Source organism: Zosterops lateralis, assembly GCF_965231275.1.
Source record: "Zosterops lateralis genome assembly, chromosome: 27".
In the NCBI taxonomy this organism is placed as follows: Eukaryota; Metazoa; Chordata; class Aves; order Passeriformes; family Zosteropidae; genus Zosterops; species Zosterops lateralis.
Window position 1 is genome coordinate 2393333 of NC_139787.1, and position 21451 is coordinate 2414783.

At 63.6% G+C, this 21451-nt stretch overlaps 2 protein-coding genes across 2 annotated transcripts; one reads left to right on the plus strand and one right to left on the minus strand.

Annotated features, from left to right (window-relative positions):
• Positions 1-3379: 3379 nt before the first annotated feature.
• Positions 3380-7247, minus strand: KCNJ9 (potassium inwardly rectifying channel subfamily J member 9; the record flags this gene model as incomplete). Its single annotated transcript, XM_083879196.1, has 2 exons — positions 3380-3794; positions 6314-7247. 2 exons carry the CDS (start codon positions 7245-7247, stop codon positions 3484-3486), a joined length of 1245 nt encoding a protein of 414 aa, XP_083735322.1. The 3' UTR covers positions 3380-3483.
• Positions 7248-12293: 5046 nt separating this feature from the next.
• KCNJ10 (potassium inwardly rectifying channel subfamily J member 10) lies at positions 12294-20051 on the plus strand. Its single transcript, XM_083879092.1, has 2 exons — positions 12294-12606; positions 18826-20051. Exon 2 carries the CDS (start codon positions 18826-18828, stop codon positions 19963-19965), a length of 1140 nt encoding a protein of 379 aa, XP_083735218.1. The 5' UTR covers positions 12294-12606; the 3' UTR covers positions 19966-20051.
• Positions 20052-21451: the final 1400 nt, after the last annotated feature.

Sequence of the window (21451 nt, forward strand, 5' to 3'; positions counted from 1 at the left end):
CAGGACAGGAGTGTCACACACAGCACACACGGGTGTCACACAGGACAGGAGTGTCACACACAGGACAGCGGCTGTCACACACAGGACACACGGGTGTCACACACAGGACAGGAGTGTCACACACAGGACAGGGGTGTCACACACAGGACAGGGGTGTCACACACAGGACACACGGTGTCACACACAGGACAGGGGTGTCACACACAGGACACACGTGTCACACACAGCACACACGGGTGTCACACACAGGACAGGAGTGTCACACAGAGCACACACGGGTGTCACACACAGGACACACGGGTGTCACACACAGGACAGGGGTGTCACACACAGGACACGGGTGTCACACACAGCACACACGGGTGTCACACACAGGACAGGGTGTCACACACAGGACACGGGTGTCACACACAGCACACACGGGTGTCACACACAGGACACGGGTGTCACACACAGGACACACGGGTGTCTCACACAGGACAGGAGTGTCACACACAGCACACACGGGTGTCACACGCAGCACACACGGGCGGGGCCAGGCCGTGGGCGTGGCCTTGGTGGTGCTCAGCCCCTGTTCGGCTCCTTTCGGCTCCATTCGGCTCCTTTAGTCTCCATTCGGCTCTTTTCGGCTCCGTTCGGCTGCTTTCGGCTCCGCTCAGCCTCGGATCGGCTCCGCCCGGATTCCTTCGGCTCCTTTCCGGATCCCTTCGGCCCCGCCAGCCTCGGCTCGGCTCCGCTCGGCCTCATTCGGTTCCTTTCGGCCCCGCTCGGTCCCGCATCCCCCAGCACCGCCACCCCCAAACTGGGGGGATCCCGTGGGGACATTTTGGGGCGGGGGGCACAGTGAGGGGGGCTCCGTGTCCTCGCCCACCTCAGGGACCCCCTGCCCGTGCTGCCACCGGGGTCTCGGGGCCCCACACCCACCCCCAGGGTCCCCATGTCCTTGGAGACCCCCACTCCTCCTAGAGGTCCCCCTGTCTTTGGTGACCCCCACACCCACCCTGGGAGTCCCCATTGTCCTTAAAGATCCTCACATTTATCCTGGGGGTCCCCATGTCCTTGGAGACCCCCACACCCACCCTGAGGGTCCCCATGTCCTTGGAGAGACGCCCACGCCCACCCTGAGGGTCCCCATGTCCTTGAAGATCCCCACATTCATCCTGGGGGTCTCCACGACCTTGGAGACCCCCACACCCATCCTGGGGGTCCCCATGTCCTTGGAGAGACCCCTGCCCACCCTGGGGGTCCCCATTTCTTTGAAGACCCCCCACACCCACCTGAGGGTCCCCACGTCCTTGGAGAGACCCCCACACCCACCCCAGGGGTCCCCGTGTCCTCGAAGGGGTGGCACTGTCCCCCGCCTGTCACCCCTGTAGGAATTGGGGCTGGGGCGCTCTGCCCACCCCTATTTCACCCCAAATTCCCTTTGGATTGCCCCCCCCGACCCCCCGAGGCCCCCAAACCAGGGACACCCCAAATCCCCCGCCCGCACCCCAAAACCAGCACCACCATCACAACGGGGGAGATTTTTATTATTTACACCCAGATTTTGGTGGTATGACACGACTTGGAGCTGCCAAAGTCCCCTTGCTTTCCTGAGAGGTTTCGGGGTCCCCCTCGCCCCCCAAAATTCAGGGACATCCCACAAACCCAGGGACACCCTAAAACCACCACCATCATCATAACGGGGGGATTTTTATTACATACACCCAGATTTTGGGACCATCACCGCGACTCGGAGCTGGCCAAAATCCCAGTGCTCTCCTGAGAGAGTTTGGGGTCCCACTTGCCCCCACAAACCCCGGGACACTCCACAAGCCCCAGGACACCCCGAACCCACCACCACCATTAGAATGAGGGGGATTTTTATTACATACATTCAGAATTCGGTGGCACCACTGCAACTGGAGACTGGCCAAGATCCTGTTGGTCTCCTGAGAGATTTTGGGGTCCCTTTTGCCCCCTGAGCCCAGGGACACCCCACAAACCCAGGGACACCCCAAACCCATCAACACCATCATAACGAGGGGGGAATTTTAATTACATACACCCAGGTTTTGGTGGCATCACCGTGACTTGGGGCTGGCCAAAATCCTGTTGATCTCCTGAGAGATTTTGGGGTCCTCCTTGCCCCCACAAACCCCGGGACACCCCAAAGCCACCACCACCATCATCATAATGGGAGGGGATTTTTATTACACACACCCAGGTTTTGGTGGCACCACTGCAACCGGGGGCTGGCCAAAATCCCATTGCTCTCCTGAGAGATTTTGGGGTCCCCTTTGCCCCCACAAACCCAGGGACGCCCCAAACCCACCACCACCATCACAATGGGGCAAATTTTAATTGCATATACCCAGAATTTGGTGACATCACCGTGACTTGGGGCTGGCCAAAATCTTGTTGATCTCCTGAGAGATTTCAGGCCCCCCCTTGCCCCCACAAACCCAGGGACATCCCACAAACCCAGGGACGCCCCAAACCCACCACCACCATAGTAACGGGGGGGACTTTTTTTATACACACCCAGGTTTTGGTGGCATCACCACGACTCGGGGCTGGCCAAGGCCCTGTTGATCTCCTGAGAGATTTTGGGGTCCCCTTTGCCCCTCGAGCCCAGGGACACCCCAAACCCACCACGGCCATCAGGATGGGGGGAATTTTAATTACATACACCCAGATTTCGGTGGCACCACTGCAACTGGGGGCTGGCCAAGATCCTGTTGGTCTCCTGAGAGATTTTGGGGTCCCCTTTGCCCCCAAAACCCTGGGACACCCCAAAGCCACCACCACCATCATAACGAGGGGGGAATTATAATTATATACACCCAGGTTTTGGTGGCATTACTGCAACTGGGGGCTGGCAAAATCCCATTGCTCTTCTGAGAGATTTTGGGGTCCCACTTGCCCCCACAAACCCAGGGACACTCCACAAGCCCCAGGACACCCCGAACCCACCACCACCATTAGAATGAGGGGGATTTTTATTACATACATTCAGAATTTGGTGGCACCACTGCAACTGGAGACTGGCCAAGATCCTGTTGGTCTCCTGAGAGATTTTGGGGTCCCTTTTGCCCCCTGAGCCCAGGGACACCCCACAAACCCCGGGACACCCCAAACCCATCACCACCATCATAACGAGGGGGGATTTTAATTACATACACCCAGGTTTTGGTGGCATCACCGTGACTTGGGGCTGGCCAAAAATCCTGTTGATCTCCTGAGAGATTTTGGGGTCCTCCTTGCCCCCACAAACCCCGGGACACCCCAAACCCACCACCACCAGAACTGGGGGGATACTTTTATATACAGCCAGGTTTTGGTGGCATCACCGCGACTCGGGGCTGGCCAAGGTCCCGTTGCTCTCCCCAGAGGTTTTGGGGTCCCCTTTTCTCCCTGAGCCCAGGGACACCCCAAACCCACCACCACCATCATAACGGGAGGGGGATTTTAATTACATACACCCAAATTTCGGCGGCATCACCGCGACTCGGGGCTGGCCAAGGTCCCGTTGCTCTCTCGGGGGGACATGTCGGGGTCCCCCTCGCCCCCCGCGGCCGCCGCCTCGTCCAGGCGGCTGGGGATGGACCAGTACAGGTGCGCATCGCGGCGGGCGGCGGCGGCCGCGAGCTGCCGGGCGCTGCAGGCCGGGGTGGGCACGGGCACCGTGTGGTGGAAGCCGCCGTAATCCACCTCGTAGAAACCCTCCTCCAGGCTGAGCAGCGGCGTGAAGCGGTGACCCCACAGCACCTCGTCCGCCAGGTACGAGCTGCGCGCCTGGCACGTCATCCCTGGGGGGCACGGGGGGCCGGGGTGAGGGGAACCCCCATATCTGTCACTCAGGGCAGGGGGAACCCCCATATCTGACACCCAGGGTGGGGGGAACCCCGATATCTGTCACTCAGGATACGGGGAACCCAAATATCTGAAGTCTCCTGGGCACAGGATAACCTGAACCCACCTGGGGGGTCTGTGCTGCATCCAAGGCATGAAGACCCCAATACCTGAGTCACTCAGGGCAGGGGGGACCCCGATACCTGAAGAATCCAGGGCATGGGGCACCCCCAATCTGGTGGGAGGGGTCTGTGAAACCCCCAGGGCTTGGGGGACCCCGATATCTGAGTCACTCAGGGCAGAGGGCACCCCAATACCTGAGGCTCCCTGGCCGCACAGCACTTCCTCCACCAGGTACGAACTGCACACCTGGCATGTCATCCCTGGTGGGGCATGGGGGGAGGGGAGTGGGGGACACCCCAATAGATGAAGCACCCAGGGGTGAGGCACCCCAAAAAGTGAAGCATCCAAGGCATGGAGGACCCTAAATCTGGTAATTGGGGTCTGAGCTGCACCTGGGACACCCCCCAAAACCTGAACCCCACAGGGCATGGAGCACCCTGAACCCTCCTGGGGGAGTCTGTGCTGAACCTTGGGCATGTGGGACACCCCAAAACCTGAATCCCCCAGGGCATGGAGCACCCCAAACCCACCTGGGGGAGGTCTGTGCTGCACCCACACCCCACAGGGTGTGGGGGGACCCCAAATCTGGGAGAGGGGGTTGGGAAGCCCCCAGCAGAGACATCACCGTGGAGGTGAGGTGTCCCTGTGGAGGTGTCCTCACACAGGTGAGTGTCCCCACAGAGATGAAGTGTCCCCATGGAGATGTCCCCATGGAGATGTCCCCATGGAGACAAAGTGTCCCCGTAGAGGTGAGGTGTCCCCACACAGGTGAGATGTCCCCATGGATTTGAGATGTCCCCACAAAGATGAGATGCCCCATGGAGATGAGATGTCCACACGGAGACAAAGTGTCCCCATGTAGGTAAAGTGTCCCCATGGAGGTGTCCCCATGGAGATGAAATGCCCCCACAGAGATGAAGTGTCCCCATGGACATTATCTGTCCCCATGGTGGTGTCCCCACACAGGTGATGTGTCCCCATGGAGATGAGATATGCCCAAGAAGACAGAGTGTCCCCATGGATGTGTTGTCATGGGGATGAGATGTCCCCACAGAGAGGAAGTGTCTCCATGGAGGTGAGTTGTCCCCATGAAGATGGAGTGTCCCCATGGAGGTGAGCTGTCCCCACGGAGAGGAAGTGTCCCCATGGAGGTGAGTTGTCCCCATGAAGATGGAGTGTCCCCATGGAGGTGAGCTGTCCCCACGGAGAGGAAGTGTCCCCGTGGACACAATGTCACAATGTGTCCCCAGGGACATTTTCTATCCCCATGATGGTGTCTCCACAGAGGTGAGGTGTCCCCATGGACAGGATGTGTCTCCACAGAGGTGAGGTGTCCCCATGGAGATGAGATGTCCCCATGGAGAAGTTCCCCATGGAGATGAGATGTCCCCAGAGAGAGGAAGTGTCTCCATGGACATGATGTGTCCCCATGGACATTATCTATCCCCATGCTGGTGTCCACAAGGAGGTGAGGTGTCCCCATGGATGTGTCTCCAAGGACATAATGTGTCCCATGGACTCAAAGAAGTTGATGTCTCCACAGAGATGAGATGTCCCCAGGACAGATGTGTCCTCATGGAGGTGTCCCCATGGATGTGTCCCATGGAGATGACATGTCATTATGGAGGTGTCCCCACAGATCTGTCCCATGGAGATGACGTGTCCTCATGCAGGTGTCCCCACAGATCTGTCCCGTGGAGATGACATGTCCCAAGAAGACGATACATCCCAACCAAGATGATGCATCCCGTGGAGATGATGTGACCTTATGGAGGTGTCCCCACAGATGTGTCCCATGGCGATGACATGTCATTATGGAGGTGTCCCCACAGATGTGTCCCATGGCGATGATGTGTCCCAAGAAGATGATATGTCCCCACAATGACGATGTGTCCCATGGAGATGATGTCCCCATGGATGTGTCCCATGGAGATGATGTGTCCCAAGAAGATGATACGTCCCCACAATGATGATGTGTCCCATGGAGATGATGTCCTCATGGAAATGTCTCCACAGATGTGTCCCATGGCAATGATGTGTCCCAAGAAGACGATACATCCCCACAATGATGATGTGTCCCATGGAGATGATGTCCCCATGGATGTATCCACACCAAGACAATGGTGTCCCCATTGATGTGTCCACAACAAGACATGTGTCCCATGGAGATGATGTCCCCATGGATGGTTCCCATGGAGATGATGTGTCCCAAGAAGAGGATACATTCCCACAATGATGATGTGTCCCATGGAGATGATGTCCCTGTGGATGTGTCCACACCAAGACGATGGTGTCCCCACGGATGTGTCCACACCAGGACACCATGTCCCCGTGGTGTCCCTGCCCCATTTACCTGTGGCCTCCACCATGCCCTCCAGGATGACGACGATCTCGAAGTCGTCCCTCTCCAGCTGCCCCCGCGACACGTCCCAGAAGGGGCTGCGCTCGTCGATCTCGTGGCTGATGATGAGCGGCGACACCAGGAAGAGGCGGTCGTCACCCGTCTCGAAGCCCACGCTCAGGTCGGTCTGGTCCAGCGGGATGAACTCTCCCTCCTGCGTCTGCTTGGACTGGATGAGCTTGGCGCGGATGGAGGCCTCCACGATGTGCGAGTCGCGCAGGTCGCCCACGCGGAACATGAGGCACAGGCGGTCGTCGCGCAGCGACACCACGGCGTGCGAGGAGAACACCAGCGTCTCGGCGCGCTTGTTGGGCTGCGAGATCTTGACGAACATGCAGCCCACCATGAAGGCGTTGACCATGGAGCCCAGGATGGCCTGCAGCAGCAGCAGCACGATGCCCTCGGGGCACGTGTCCGTGATGACGCGGTGGCCGTAGCCGATGGTGGTCTCGGTCTCGATGGAGAAGAGGAAGGCGGACACGAAGCCGTTGAGGTTGTTGACGCACGGCGTCCAGCTGTGGTCGCCCAGGTGCTCCAGGTCGCCGCGGCTGTAGGCGATGACCCACCAGATGAGGCCGAAGAAGAGCCAGGTGAGGGCGTAGGCCAGGATGAAGATGAGGAGGCTGAAGCGCCACTTGAGGTCCACCAGGGTGGTGAAGATGTCGGTCAGGTAGCGGTAGGTCTCGCGCACGTTGCCGTGCTGCACGTTGCACTTGCCGTCCTTCTCCACGTAGCGCTGGCGCTTCCGGCCGGCCCCGCCCCCCCCAGCCCCCCACGGGCGGCGTTTGGGGGCCTGGGGGGGCGCGGGGGGGGGCTTGGCCTCGGCCGGGACCCCCGTGGGGACCCCCTCGGGGACCCCGCAGAAGGCGGCGTTGTCCTGAGCCATCGGCGGCCGCTGTGGGGGACAGGGGGGACGGGAGTGAGGACTGGGGGGACTGGGAGGGAGGAATGGAGGTCCCAAACTTGGGGGACTGGGATGAGGGAATGGGGGTCCCAAACTGGGGGGACTGTGAAGGGGGAATGGAGGTCCCAAACTGGGGGGACTGGGCAAACTGGGAAGGACAGAGGGGATGAAATGGAGGTCCCAGACTGTGAGGACTGGAAGGGAGTAATGGGGGGACAGAGGTGCCCCACTGGGGGGACTGGGAAGGAATGGGGGGATCACACCCCCAAACTGGGGGGACTGGGAAGACTGGGATGGGGGAACGGTGTCATCATCTCCTCAAACTGGGGGACTGGGAAAGTCATGGGTCTCCCCAGACTGGGTGGACTGAGAGGACTGGGATGGGGGGAGTGGTGTCATCACATCTCCAAACTGGGGGAACTGGGAAGAGAGGGATGCCCAAACTGGGCAGACTGGGGTGGTGAGAATGGTGTCATTGACTCCCCAAATTGGGGGGACTGGGATGAGGGAATGGTGTCATCACCTCCTCAAACTGGGGGAACTGGGAAGGTCATAGGTCACCCAAACTGGGTGGACTGGGAAGAGAGGGATGCCCAAACTGGGCAGACTGGGGTGGTGGGAATGGTGTCATTGACTCCCCAAACTGGGCAGACTGGGGTGGTGGGAATGGTGTCATCACCTCCTCAAACTGGGGGAACTGGGAAGGTCATAGGTCACCCCAAACTGGGGGAACTGGGAAGAGAGGGATGCCCAAACTGGGCAGACTGGGGTGGTGGGAATGGTGTCATCACCTCCTCAAACTGGGAGCACTGGGAAGGTCATGGGTGTCCCCAGACTGGGTGGACTGGGAAGGGCGTGAGTCACCCCAAACTGGGAGGACTGGGATGGCAGGAATTCCATCATCACCTCCCCAAATTGGGGTGACTGGGAATAGAGGGATGCTCAAACTGGGAGGACTGGGATGACATGAGTGACCCCCAAACTGGGGGGACATGTGCACTGGGACCTGGGCCATGTGTGAACACACACACACACGTGTGCACACACACATTCACACACACGTTCAACCCCTTCTGGGCCTTGCACTCACACTGAGATCCCCTTGCACACTCACAGAGACGTGTGCACACAGACACGGGCACAAACACACACGTGTACACAGGGAACTGGGTCACACGTGTGAACACATGTATGAACACAGGCCTTGCACACACACAAGGCTATTGCACACTCACTGAACTCTTGCACACTCACAACCACAGGTGCACAGGGAGCTGGGTCACAAGTGGACACACACGTGTACATGGGTCACATGCATTGCACACTCACCCACAAATGACCACACGTGTGTGTGCCCCACCGGGCCTTGCACACACGCTGAACTCTTGCACCCTCACCCCTGCGTGCACACAGGGAGCTGGGTCACGAGCAGACACACACACAGATGTGTCACAGACGTGTGTACACAGGTCACACATATTGCACACTCACCCATGAATGAACACACATGTGTGTGTGCCCCTCTGGACCTTGCACACATGCCAAGCTCCCCCTTCTTTGCACACTCACCCCTGTGTGTGCACAGGGAGCTGGGTCACAAGCAGACACACACAGAGATGTGTCACACACGCGTGTGCATGGGTCACACACACTGCACATTCACCCACCAATGAACACACATGTGTGTGCCCCCTTGGGCCTTGCACACTCGCTGATCTCCCCCTTCCTTGCACGCTCACCCCCGCACGCAGGTCACACACACACGCATGAACACACGCGCAGCCGGGTCACGAGTGCACCCCCACGCCCCCCTCCCCATCCCTTACACACGGGCGTGCCCCGGGGGGGGGTCCCTACCCCACCACCCCCAATCCCCCCCCTCCCTCCCTCTCACATTCCCCATCCCGGTTTGGGGGGCACGGCCGGGTTTGGGGGGGCACGGCCGGGTTTGGGGGGGCACGGCCGGGTTTGGGGGGCACGGCCGGGTTTGGGGGGCTCCCCCCGGCCCTGACACACTCGTGTGCCCCAAGGGGGTGTTCCGGCCCCCCCCACCCCATCCCCGCCCCCCGCGCCCCCCGCCCGCTCTCACCGCTGCCGCAGCCCCGCTCGCTCGGCGCTCGGGCCCCCCCGCCCCGTTCCCCGGCAACGGCCGCGCGCGGATAAAAATACCGGGAGCCCCCGCCCCCCCCGGCACCCCACCCCCCCCCCGGCACGGACAACTGGCCCGGGGGTGGCCAGCGCTAGCCCAGCCCCCCCAACACAGACTTCTCCCCACCCCGGGATCGATTCCGCCCCCCCATCAGCAGCAGCATCATCAGCACGGCCCCCCCATAATTAGCGTCCCCCGTAATTACCAGGGGGTGATGATCATTAGTCCAGCTCCCCCCCCCCCCCCCCCCGGCTCACGCCCCCTCATCACTAGCCCGGGGGTGGCCAGCGCTAGCCCAGCCCCCCCCCTCGCAGCCCCCGGGCTCAGCTGCACCCCCAGAATTATCACAGCCCCCCCCCGGGTCAGGCCCCCACCCCATCGTTAGCCCAGGGGGCTCCTGCACTAGCCCAGGGATTCCCTGCACTAGCCCAGGGATCTCCTGCACTAGCCCAGGGCTGCCGTTCGCTAGCCCAGCTCCCCCGGCTCGTCACCCCCCCGGGTAATTAGCCCGTCATTAGCCCAGCCCCCTCTCCGGCCCAGCCCCTCCTTCCCCCCCATCACTAGCCCCGGGGCCTCCAGCATTAGCCCGGCCACCCCCCACCAGCCCTGGGGTGGCCATCGCTGGCCCGGGACCCCCGACACCCCTCGAGGCCCCCCCAACACCCCTCGGGGCCCCCATCATTAGCCCAGGGCTCTCCATCATTAGCCCAGACCACCCCCCGTCAGTAGCCGAGGGGTCCCTCTCAATCGCCCAGTGCCCCCCGCATTAGCCCAGCCCCCCATCAATAGCCCATGCCCCCCCTTACCCAAGCCCCCCTACTTGCCCAGGGGTCCCCATCACTAGCCCAACGCCCCCCACCATTAGCCCAGCCCCCCCCATCGCTAGCCCAGAGCTCCCCCCCCCCACTAGCCCAGGGGTCCCCCTCACTAGCCCAGCCCCCCCCCCCACTAGCCCAGTGTCCCCCCCCCAGTGGCCCGGGGGTCTCCGGACAGCCCCGGCCCCGCCCCCCCCGGTAGCCCCGGCCCCGCGGTCACTCGCCCGCCCCTCCCCCCCCGGGTGGACAAAGGCTCTTTGTGCCTCCGGACAGGCCGGGACAGGCCGGGCGTGGGGCTGCCACGGACACGCGGACACACGGACACACTGACCAGCCACCCACGGACACACTGACCCATGGACACACGGACACACTGACCAGCCACCCACGGACACACGGACACACGGACACACTGACCAGCCACCCACGGACACACGGACACACGGACACACTGACCAGCCACCCACGGACACACGGACACACGGACACTGACCCATGGACACACGGACACACTGACCAACCACCCACGGACACACGGACCCATGGACACACTGACTGACCAGCCACCCACGGACACACGGACACACTGACCCACAGATTGACCAGCCACCCACGGACACACGGACACGCTGACCCATGGACACACTGGCCAGTCACCCATGGATACTGACCAGACACCCTCGGTCCCCACGGACACTGACCAACCACCCATGGACACACGGACACACTGACCCACAGATTGACCAGCCACCCATGGACACACGGACACACGGACACACTGACTGACCAGCCACCCACAGACACACGGACACACGGACACACAGACCTACAGACACACCCACCCACGGACACGAGACCCACAAACACGGACCCCCAATCCCACAGTCCTACCCCCAATCCCACAGCTGCCACGGACCCCGAACCCACAGCCCCCAGACCCACAGCCCCTCACCCCACAGCCCCTCACCCCACAGCCCCAGCCTCCCACAGCCCTCAGACCCCACAGACCCCGAAACCACAACCTCCAGACCCCACGACCCCCCAACCCACAGCCCCCAGACCCACAGCCCCTCACCCCACAGCCCCAGGCTCCCACAGCCCCCAGATCCCCCAGACCACAAACCCACAGCCCCCAGACCCACAGCCCCGCACCCCATAGCCCCAGGTTCCCACAGACCCCAAACCCTCAGACCCCACAGTCCCCAGACCCTACAGCCCCTCACCCCCCAGCCCCACGGCCCCGGGCCCCCTCAGTGGCACCCCCGGTGTGTGTGTGGGGGGGGTCTGTGCACACGCGTGACCCCGCACGGGGACGCTCCGGGTGGGGATGAGGAGGGGTCACACCCCTGGGGCGGGGGGTTACCAGGGGCCCGCGTGGGGCAGGGGGGTCACCCCCGGTGACCTTATCGGGACCCCCCAGTAACGGTGTCGCCACAGGGACTCCCGGTGGGCGGGGACCCTGCCCAGACCCTCCGGTGCCACCGCCGGGACTCCCCTGCAGGTGCCCGGTGCCCAGGGGACCCCCGGTGTCCTCGTCGGGACCCCAAGGGACGGTGCCGGTGCCTGGACATCGCCACCTGCACCCGCCGGTGACCTCCATGGGACCCCCAGGGCGGGTGACAATGCCTGGACACCCTCACCGGGACCCCCAGGGCGGGTGACAATGCCTGGACACCCCCACCGGGACCCCGAGTGCCGGTACCGGTGCCCGGGGGACCCTGCCCGAGCCCCCCGGTGCCCCTGCCGGGACCCCCAGGGGCGGGTGACAATGCCTGGATAACCCCACCAGGACCCCAGCGCCGGTCCCGATGCCTGGACATCCCCCCGGGTGCCCCCTGGGACCCCCACCGGGACCCCCATGGCGGTGCCGGTGCCTGGGGGACACAACCAGGACCCCGGGTGCCGGTGCCCGTGCCCGGACATCCCCCCGGCTGCCTCCCAGGACCCCCACCGGGACTCCCAGTGCCGGTACTGGTGCCTGGACCTCCTCCCATCCCTCCCGGTGCCCCCGGTGGGACCCCCAGCGCCGGTGTCATTGCCCGGGGGAACAGCCAGGACCCCCATGGCGGTCCCGGTGCCCGGACATCCCCCCAGGCGCCCCCCGGGACCCCCCCGGGACCCCGATGGCGGTGCCGGTGCCCGCGGGCGGGGTCCCCCGTGCCCCCCCGTGCCCGGTAACGTGACCCGGTGCCGGCCGGCTCCTTTTCCACCCCATTAACCCCCGGCCCGCCCCCGGCGGCTCCTCCCCGCCCCGGGCCCCCCCCGGTCCCGCGGGGGGTGGGTGTGGGGGGGTGCCCCGTCCCGCCGCCGCGGCCCCGCCGAGCCATAAAGCCCATGGGGAGCCGGCCCGGCTGAGCACCGCGACCCCCCCAGCAAGGTAAGGGCGGCCGGGGGGGTCCCCGGGGGTCCCCCGTCCCCTCCCGGGGGGTCCCGAGGGCTGCAGGCACCGGCTGGTGCTGCTGGGATGGCACCGGCACGGGGAGGGGAGCCCAGGACCCCTTGTGTCCCCTCCCTGGGGGCACTGCACCCCCATTGTCCCCACATCGCTGTGTCGCCATCACCCCACAGCCCTGTGACACCGTGAGGCCACGGCCCTGTGTCCCCGTGTCCCCTGTGTCCCCGTGTCCCTGTGTCCCCGTGTCCCTGTGTCCCCAAATCCCGTGTCCCTGTATCGCCAGGTCCCTCATCCCCGTGTCCCCAAAATCCTCGTGTCCCACATTCCCATCTCCTCATCTCTCCGTGTCCCCATGTCCCGATGTCCCCGTGTCACGTACCAGCACGTCCTGTGTCCCCATGGCTCTCCCTGTCCCTGTATCCCCATGTCCCCACATATCCCAGTGTCCCCATGTGCCAATGTCCCCACGTCCCCATATCCCCATGTCCCCCCATCACCATGTCCCCATGTCCCCGTGTCCCTGTGCCCCACAGAGATGTGTCCCCGTACCCCTGTGTCCCCATCTCCTGTGTCCCTCTCCCATGTCCCCAGCATTTTGTGCCCCACATCCCCCTGTCCCCATGTCACGTATCCCGAGGTCCTGTGTCCCCAAGGCCCGTCTCTATATCCCGTGTCCCTGCGTCCCCATGTCCCCCATCCGCATGTCCCTCATCCCTGTGTCCCCTGTGCCCCAGATCTCCATCCCATGTCCCCATGTCATTTATCCCCATGGCCCCTGACCCTTTATCCCCCCGTCCCTCTATTCTGATGTCCCCATTTTCCCATATCCCCATGGCCCCATAACTCTGTGTTCCCATTTCCCCATATCCCTGTATCTCCTCTGCCCCACATCCCCATCCCATATCCCCATGTCCCATATTCCCGTGTCCTGTGTCCCCAAGGCCCCTGTCCCCATGTCCCTATATCCCTGTGTTCCCATATCCACCATCCCCGTGTCCCTGAATCCCTGTGACCCCCCATGTTCCCATGTTCCTGTGTCCCCATATCCCTGCACCCTTTTATCCCCTGTCCTCATATCCCTGTGTCCGTATCCCCCATCCCCATGAACCTGAATCAGTGTCCCCCATGTCCTCATGTCCACCTGTCCCCATGTCCCCACATCCCCACATCCCCATGTCCCCACATCCCTGTGTCCCCATGTCCCCACATCCCCCTGTTCCTGTGTGTCCATATCCCCACACCCTTTTATCCCCATGTCCACCTGTCCCCATGTCCACCTGTCCCCATGTCCACCTGCCCCATGTTCCCATCCCTCTCCCCCTGTCCCTCATCCCACTGTCCCCATTCCCTGTGGGTTCTCCCCTCTCCCAGTGCAGGGACCCGAGGGGACAGTGGATGGGGGGACACACAGCACCCCCCAGGGCCTCCCCCCGCCCCCCTCGTTGGGATGGACCCTCCCCCAGCTGAACCGGGATGTGGGTTACCCTGGAATTTGGGTTATCCCAGGTGTGGGTTATTCTGAGTGTCCCAGGTGTGGGTTATCCCAAGTGTCTCAGGTGTGGGTTATTCTGAGTGTCCCAGGTGTTGGATTATCCCAGAATTTGAGTTATCGCAGGTGTGGGTTATCCCAGGTGTGGTTTATTCTGAGTGGAGGTTATTCCGAGTGTCCCAGGTGTGGGTTATCTCTGGTGTGGGTTATCCCAGGTATGAATTATCCTGGGTGTGGGTTATCCCGGGTGTGGGTTATCCTGGGTGTGGGTTATCCTGGCTGTGGGTTATCCCAGGTGTGGGTTATCCCGGGTGTGGGTTATCCCGGGTGTGGGTTATCCCGGGTGTGGGTTATCCCAGGATGTGGGTTATCCTGGGTGTGGGTTATCCTGGCTGTGGGTTATCCCGGGTGTGGGTTATCCTGGGTGTGGGTTGTCCCAGGATGTGGGTTATTCAAATGAGGTTTATCCCAGAATGCGGGTTATCCTGGGATGTAAATTATCCTGGATGTGGATTATCCTGAGTGCAGGTTATTCTGTGTGGGTTGTCCTGGGATGTGGATTATTCCGGGTATGGGTTATCCTGGGATGTGGGTTATCCTGGGATGAGTTATCCCAGGTAAGGGTTATCTCAGGTGTCAGTTATCCCGGGTGTGGGTTATCCTGGAGTTTGGGTTATCCCAGGTGTGGATTATTCTGTATGTGAATTATCCCGGTTGTGGGTTACCCTGGATCTGGGCTATCCAGGCACCCCTTATCCCGGGTGTGAGCTCAGGCATCATTTTGGGGTCCCCCTGGTGCTGTGAGGACCCTCATCCTGGCCGTGGCTGTGGTGGGGACACCCCCGGGACCCCCGTGGTCACCACGGGGATGGGGGACATCCCCCAGGACCCCCAGTGGGGCCAGAGCAGGGGCCTAGGACCCTCATGGTGACATTGACAGTGACAGGGGACCCCTGGAACCCCCGTGGTGGCCGTGACAGTGACAGGGGAGCCACAGGACCCCCGTGGTGGCCATGAGTGACAGGGGACCTCTGAGACCCACACTGGGGTGGGTGATGGGGGTCCCTGTGTCCCCGCGGTGGCCATGCCAGTGACAATGGGGGTTCCTGTGCCCCTCAGGGGGCCGTGGCGGTGTCAGGGGCCCTGTGTGGTGACAGTGACAATATCGACCAGCGTCCCTGTGCCCCGCTCGGTGGCAGTGGCATTAATGACGGGGGTCCTGGTGCCCCCTGTGGTGACAGTGGCACTAACGATTGGGGTCCCTGTGACAGTGGTGGTGACAGGTGGGTCTCTATGCCCCCCTCGGTGACAGTGACGGTGGCAATGGGGGTCCCTGCGTCCCCTTCGGTGACAGTAGCAGTACAGATGGGGTCCCTGTGTCCCCTCGGTGACAGTGGGGGTCCCTTTGTCCCCTGCACTGGCAGTGGCATTAAGGATGGGGGTCCCTGTGCCCCCTGTGGTGACAGTAGTGGTGCCAGGGGTGTCCCTGTCCCCCTCGGTGACAATGGCAGTAATGATGGGGGTCCCTGTGTCCCCTCGATAACAGTGGCACTAACGATGGGGGTCCCGTCCCCCTCGGTGACAATGGCAGTACCGATGGGGGTCCCTGTGTCCCCTCGATAACAGTGGCACTAACGATGGGGGTCCCGTCCCCCTCGGTGGCCCTGGCGGTGTCGCGGGCCCCCCGGGACCCCCTCGCTGGCGGTGGCGGGCGCGCGGGGCTCTGCATCTTAACGAGGGCTCCGTCAAAGCGCCTTTGTCCCCCCGCCAGCCCCATTGAAACCTCGGCTCCGGCCGCACAATGGCCCCACTGTCCCTGTCCCCGTCCCTGTCCCCCCCCCGCGCCACGGCCACCCCACCGCCCCCCCCCCGCCCCGGCCCCGCCGCGCCCCCCGCGCCCCCCCCTGGACCCGGGGACCCCTCCGTGGGGCTGGGGGGATCCCGGCTGTCCCCCCACCCCAAACCCCGGTTCCCCCAGTGCTCCCCAGTTTGGGGGCGGGGGGGGGCGGCTGGCGGGGCGCCCGGGCCCGCCTGGCACCGCCCGCCGTGGGAACCGTGCCCGCGCCGCCGGTGCCAGCGGGACGGGGGAACCGGGACGTGTCCCTGGGGGTCCCCCCTCTGCCGCCACCGCCCCCCCGGACCCCCCATGTCGGGCCGGGCCCCGCGCTGACCCCCCCAGAGTGACCAGAACTGCAGCCCCGAGGGGAAACTGAGGCACGGGGGGGGCGGGGGGGTTAATGGGTAACCGGTTGTGCCGCGGGCACCGGGAACAAGCGGCGGCTTGTCCCGAGCCGTGTCCGCACACCGGAGCGCGCCCGGGGGCAGCGGGGCCCCGCCAGGGGCCGCGACCCCAAAAATGAGACCGGGGGGAGGGGAGACAGAAAAAGGGGGTGGGGAGGAGAAAGGGGGGGTGAGGAGCCAAAAAAAGGGGGGCAGGTCTCAAAGAGGGGGGTCAGGACCACCCTAGAGGGGGGGGAAGAGACCCCAAAGCAGGGGGTGGGGGACCTGGGGACACGGGGGGTTTGGGGACACGGGGGGTTTGGGGACACGGTGGCTCTGGGGACATGGGGGCGCCTTTAGGGGTCACAGTGACTTCAGGGGCGTGGGGGGCCCTGGGCACCCCCAGGAACTTGAGGACACGGTGTGGCTTTGGGGACACCCAGTGGCTCTGGGGACATGGCGGGCTCTGGGGAACATCCCCCCCCCCAGCAGCTCCAGGACATGGGGTGGCTTTGGGGACACAGTGGCTCTGGGGGGACACAGTGGCTCCAGGGACACTGGGGACACGATGGTTCTCTGGGGACATGGGGATCTTTGGGGACGTGAGGGGTCCTGGGGACCCTCAGCAGCTCCAGGACACGTGGTGGCTTTGGGGACACTCAGTGGCTCTGGGGACATGGGGGGCTCTGGGGACCCCCAGCAGCTCCAGGACACTCAGTGGCTTTGGGGACACTCAGTGGCTCTGTGGGGACACAGTGGCTCTGGGGACACTGGGGACACGATGGCTCTCTGGGGACATGGGGATCTTTGGGGACACGAGGGGTCCTGGGGACCCCCAGCAGCTCCAGGACACGTGGTGGCTTTGGGGACACTCAGTGGCTTTGGGGACACCCAGTGGCTCTGTGGGGACTCCAAGGACCCCCAACAGCCCCTCTGGATTGGAACAGCCGTGTCGCCTCTCTGGGGACACCGGTGTCCCCTCTGTCCCCTCTGTCCCGGCTGCCACCGCCCCTCCCAGGACCTTTCTGTGCTCGGTGACACGGCGGGACAGTGGCAGTGCCACCCGTGTCCCCCGGCTTTGGCCGGCACGGGGACAGCGGCTCCAAGGAGACCCCCGGTGGTGCCAGCACGTCCCGGTGTCCCCTGTCCCCGTGTCCCCTGTCCTGTCCCCGGCACGCTGCCCCTTCCGCGGCGGAAACGGTGGCGGGGCCAGGGGCTGGCGGGGGCTGAAAGGGCCTTTTTTGGGACGGGGACACCGCGACACGGGGACACGGGGACACCGGGGGGGCGCCTGGCGCTGCCCCCGGCCGTTTGTCGCTGTCACCTCCCATTCATCGCCTTCCTCTTCCTCCCGGACGCCCGGGACATTTCCACGGGCACCGGAGATGCCAGGGGACACCGGGGGACACCGGGGGGACACGGGGGGACACCGGGGGACACGGGGGGACATGGGGGGACACCGGGGGACACCGGGGGGACACCGGGGGGACAGAGGGACGGACAGAGGGATACAGGGATGGACAGAGGGATTGGCAGTGGGACACAGGGATGGACAGTGGGATGGACAGAGGGATGGACACAGCGATGGAGAGAGGGATGGAGAGAGGGACACAGGGATGGACAGAGGGAAATGGGGATGGACAGTTACAGGGATGACCCCCCCCTCCCCCCACAGGGTGGGATGAGCCCCTCCGGCCTCAGCCCCCACCAGGCAGGGACGGGGGGGGTCCCTCACTGTCCCCCAAACTCCCACCCCCCCACCACATCCCCACAGGTGTGTCCCACCTGCCCAAAGAGCTCCAGATCTGCCCCCACCCCCACTCTGTCCCCTCTGTCCTCACCCCCTCAGCCTCAGGTCCAGCCTCTCACCACAGATGTCCATCTGTCCGTCCATCCATCCATCCATCCATCCATCCATCCATCCGTCCGTCCGTCCGTCCGTCCATCCGTCCCTCTGTTTCATTTCCCCATCCATCTCCTCTGTCACCCCCTCATCTGTCCCCATGTCCCCTTGATGACCTTCTCCACCTGTCCCTCACCTGTCCCTGTGTTCCCCCAGATGATATTCTCCACCCCACCCCTCCCACCTGTCCCTCATCTGTCTTCTCTCTCCCCCCGAAGATGACCCCCCTGCCTGTCCCCCACCTGTCCCCGTGTCCCTTTTGATCCCCCCTCCCCCCATCCCTCCCATGTCCCTGAGGTGTCCCTGTGTCCCTGCAGATGACGTCCTCCCCCTGTCCCTCCCGTGTCCCTGAGGTGTCCTGGTGTCCCTGCAGATGACATCCAGCCCCTGTCCCTCCCGTGTCCCTCCCGTGTCCCTGAGGTGTCCTGTGTCCCCGCAGATGACATCCACCCCCTGTCCTTCCTGTCCCTCCCATGTCCCTCACCTGTCCCAGTGTCCCCACAGATGACATCCTCTCCCCATCCCTCCCGTGTCCCTCCCATGTCCCTGAGGTGTCCCCGTGTCCCTGAGGTGCCCCGTGTCCCCGCAGATGACGTCCTCCACCAAGGTGTACTACAGCCAGACGACGCAGACCGACAGCCGCCCGCTGATGGGGCCGGGGCTGCGGCGGCGCCGGGTGCTGACCAAGGACGGGCGCAGCAACGTGCGCATGGAGCACATCTCCGACAAGCGCTTCCTGTACCTCAAGGACCTCTGGACCACCTTCATCGACCTGCAGTGGCGCTACAAGCTCCTGCTCTTCTCCGCCACCTTCGCGGGCACCTGGTTCGCCTTCGGCGTGGTCTGGTACCTGGTGGCGGCGGCGCACGGCGACCTGCTGGAGTTCGAGCCGCCCGCCAACCACACGCCGTGCGTGATGCAGGTGCACACGCTGACCGGCGCCTTCCTCTTCTCCCTCGAGTCCCAGACCACCATCGGCTACGGCTTCCGCTACATCAGCGAGGAGTGCCCGCTGGCCATCGTGCTGCTCATCACCCAGCTGGTGCTCACCACCATCCTGGAGATCTTCATCACCGGCACCTTCCTGGCCAAGATCGCGCGGCCCAAGAAGCGCGCCGAGACCATCAAGTTCAGCCAGAACGCCGTGGTGGCGCAGCACGACGGCAAGACCTGCCTGATGATCCGCGTGGCCAACATGAGGAAGAGCCTCCTGATCGGCTGCCAGGTGACGGGCAAGCTGCTGCAGACCCACCTCACCAAGGAGGGCGAGAGCGTCCGGCTCAACCAGCTCAACGTGGACTTCCAGGTGGACACGTCCTCGGACAGCCCCTTCCTCATCCTGCCCCTGACCTTCTACCACGTGGTGGACGAGGCCAGCCCGCTGCGGGACGTGTCCCTGCGCTCGGGCGACGGCGACTTCGAGCTGGTGGTCATCCTGAGCGGCACCGTGGAGTCCACCAGCGCCACGTGCCAGGTGCGCACGTCCTACCTGCCCGAGGAGATCCTGTGGGGCTACGAGTTCACGCCGGCCATCTCGCTGTCGGCCAGCGGCAAGTACGTGGCCGACTTCAGCCTCTTCGACCGCGTGGTGAAGGTGGCGGCGCCCTGCTGTCACCACGAGGCCGTGCGGTTCGGGGACCCCGAGAAGGTGAAGCTGGAGGAGTCGCTGCGGGAGGCCGAGCGGGACGGGGACGGGGCCCCGCTCAGCGTCCGCATCAGCAACGTCTGAGGGGGGACACGCAGGTGACATCGGCCCCGGGGGGCAACGGAGTGAGGGGTGGCACCGGCGTCCTCCAGGTGACATCAGCCTCGGGGGGCACCAGAACGAGGGGTGGCACCAGCATCCTCCAGGTGACATCGGCACCAGAGTGAGGGGGTGGCACCAGCGTCCTCCAGGTGACATCGGCCCCAGGGGGCACCAGAGTGAGCGGTGACATCATCCAGGTGACATCGGCACTGGAGCAAGGAGTGGCACCAGAGTGAGGGGTGGCACCGGCATCCTCCAGGTGACATTGGTGCCCGGGCAGTACTGGAGCAAGGGGTGGCACTGGCGTCCTCCAGGTGACATCGGCCCCGAGGCAGCACCAGAGCGAGGGGTGGTGGTGGATACTGGAGGTGTTGCCGTGTCTGGAGGTGTCACCAGATTCAAGGGGACACCAACACCTGGAGGTGCCACCAGCCCTGGAGGTGTCACCGGATTCAAGGGGACACCAACACCTGGAGGTGCCACCAGCCCTGGAGGTGTCACCAGATTCAAGGGGACACCAACACCTGGAGGTGTCACCAATGCCTGAAGGTGCCACCAGCCCGAAAGGGACATCGACAGGCAGTGCCACCAGCCCTGAAGGTGTCACCAGATTCAAGGAGACACCAATGTCTGGAGGTGCCACCAGCCCTGGAGCTGTCCTCACATCTGGAGGCGTCACCAATGCCTGGAGGTGCCATCAGCCCCAAAGGGATACAAACATCTGGAGGTGCCACCGGCCCTGAGAGGTGTCACCAGCCCTGGAGGTGCCACCAGCCTCACAGTGTCACCAAGTCTGGAAGTGTTGCCATGTTTGGAGTTTTCACCCACTTCAATGGGACACCAAGTCTGGAGGTGTCACCAGCCCTGGAACCGTTACCAGCTCCTGGAGGTGCCACCAGCCTCAGAGTGGCAGCAAGTCTGGAGTGTCACCAACCCCTGGAGGTGCCACCAACCCCTGGAGGTGCCACCAGCCCCAAAGTGCCACCAACACCTGGCAGTGCCATAAGCCCCAAGATGGCACCAGCCCCTGGAGGTGACACCAGTCCCAAACTGCCATCAACGCCTGGAGGTGCCACCAGCCCTGGAGGCATCACCAAGTCCAAGGTGTGACCAACACCTGAAGGTGTCACCAATGCCTGAAGGTGTCACCAACTCCAGGAGGTCACAAAGTCTGGAGATGTCACCAAGTCTGGAGATGGCCCAAAGTCTGGAGGTTCCACCAGCCCCAGAGTGTCACCAATGCCTGGAGGTGCCACCAGCCCTGGAGGTGCCACCAATGCCTGCAGGTGACACCAGCCCTGAGGTGACCCCAGTCCCAAAGTGCCACCAAAGCCTGGAAGTGTCATCAACACCTGGAAGTGCCACCAGCCCCAAAGTGCCACCAGAATCTAAAAGTGTCACCAATGCCCGGAAGAGCCACCAGCCAAGATTCCATCAATGCCTGGAGTTGCCACCAACCCCTGGAGGT

What these genes read in the sequence shown, in the direction of transcription:
- KCNJ10 (XM_083879092.1), top strand. Translation starts at nt 18,826, where the DNA reads ATGACGTCCTCCACCAAGGTGTACTACAGCCAGACGACGCAGACCGAC.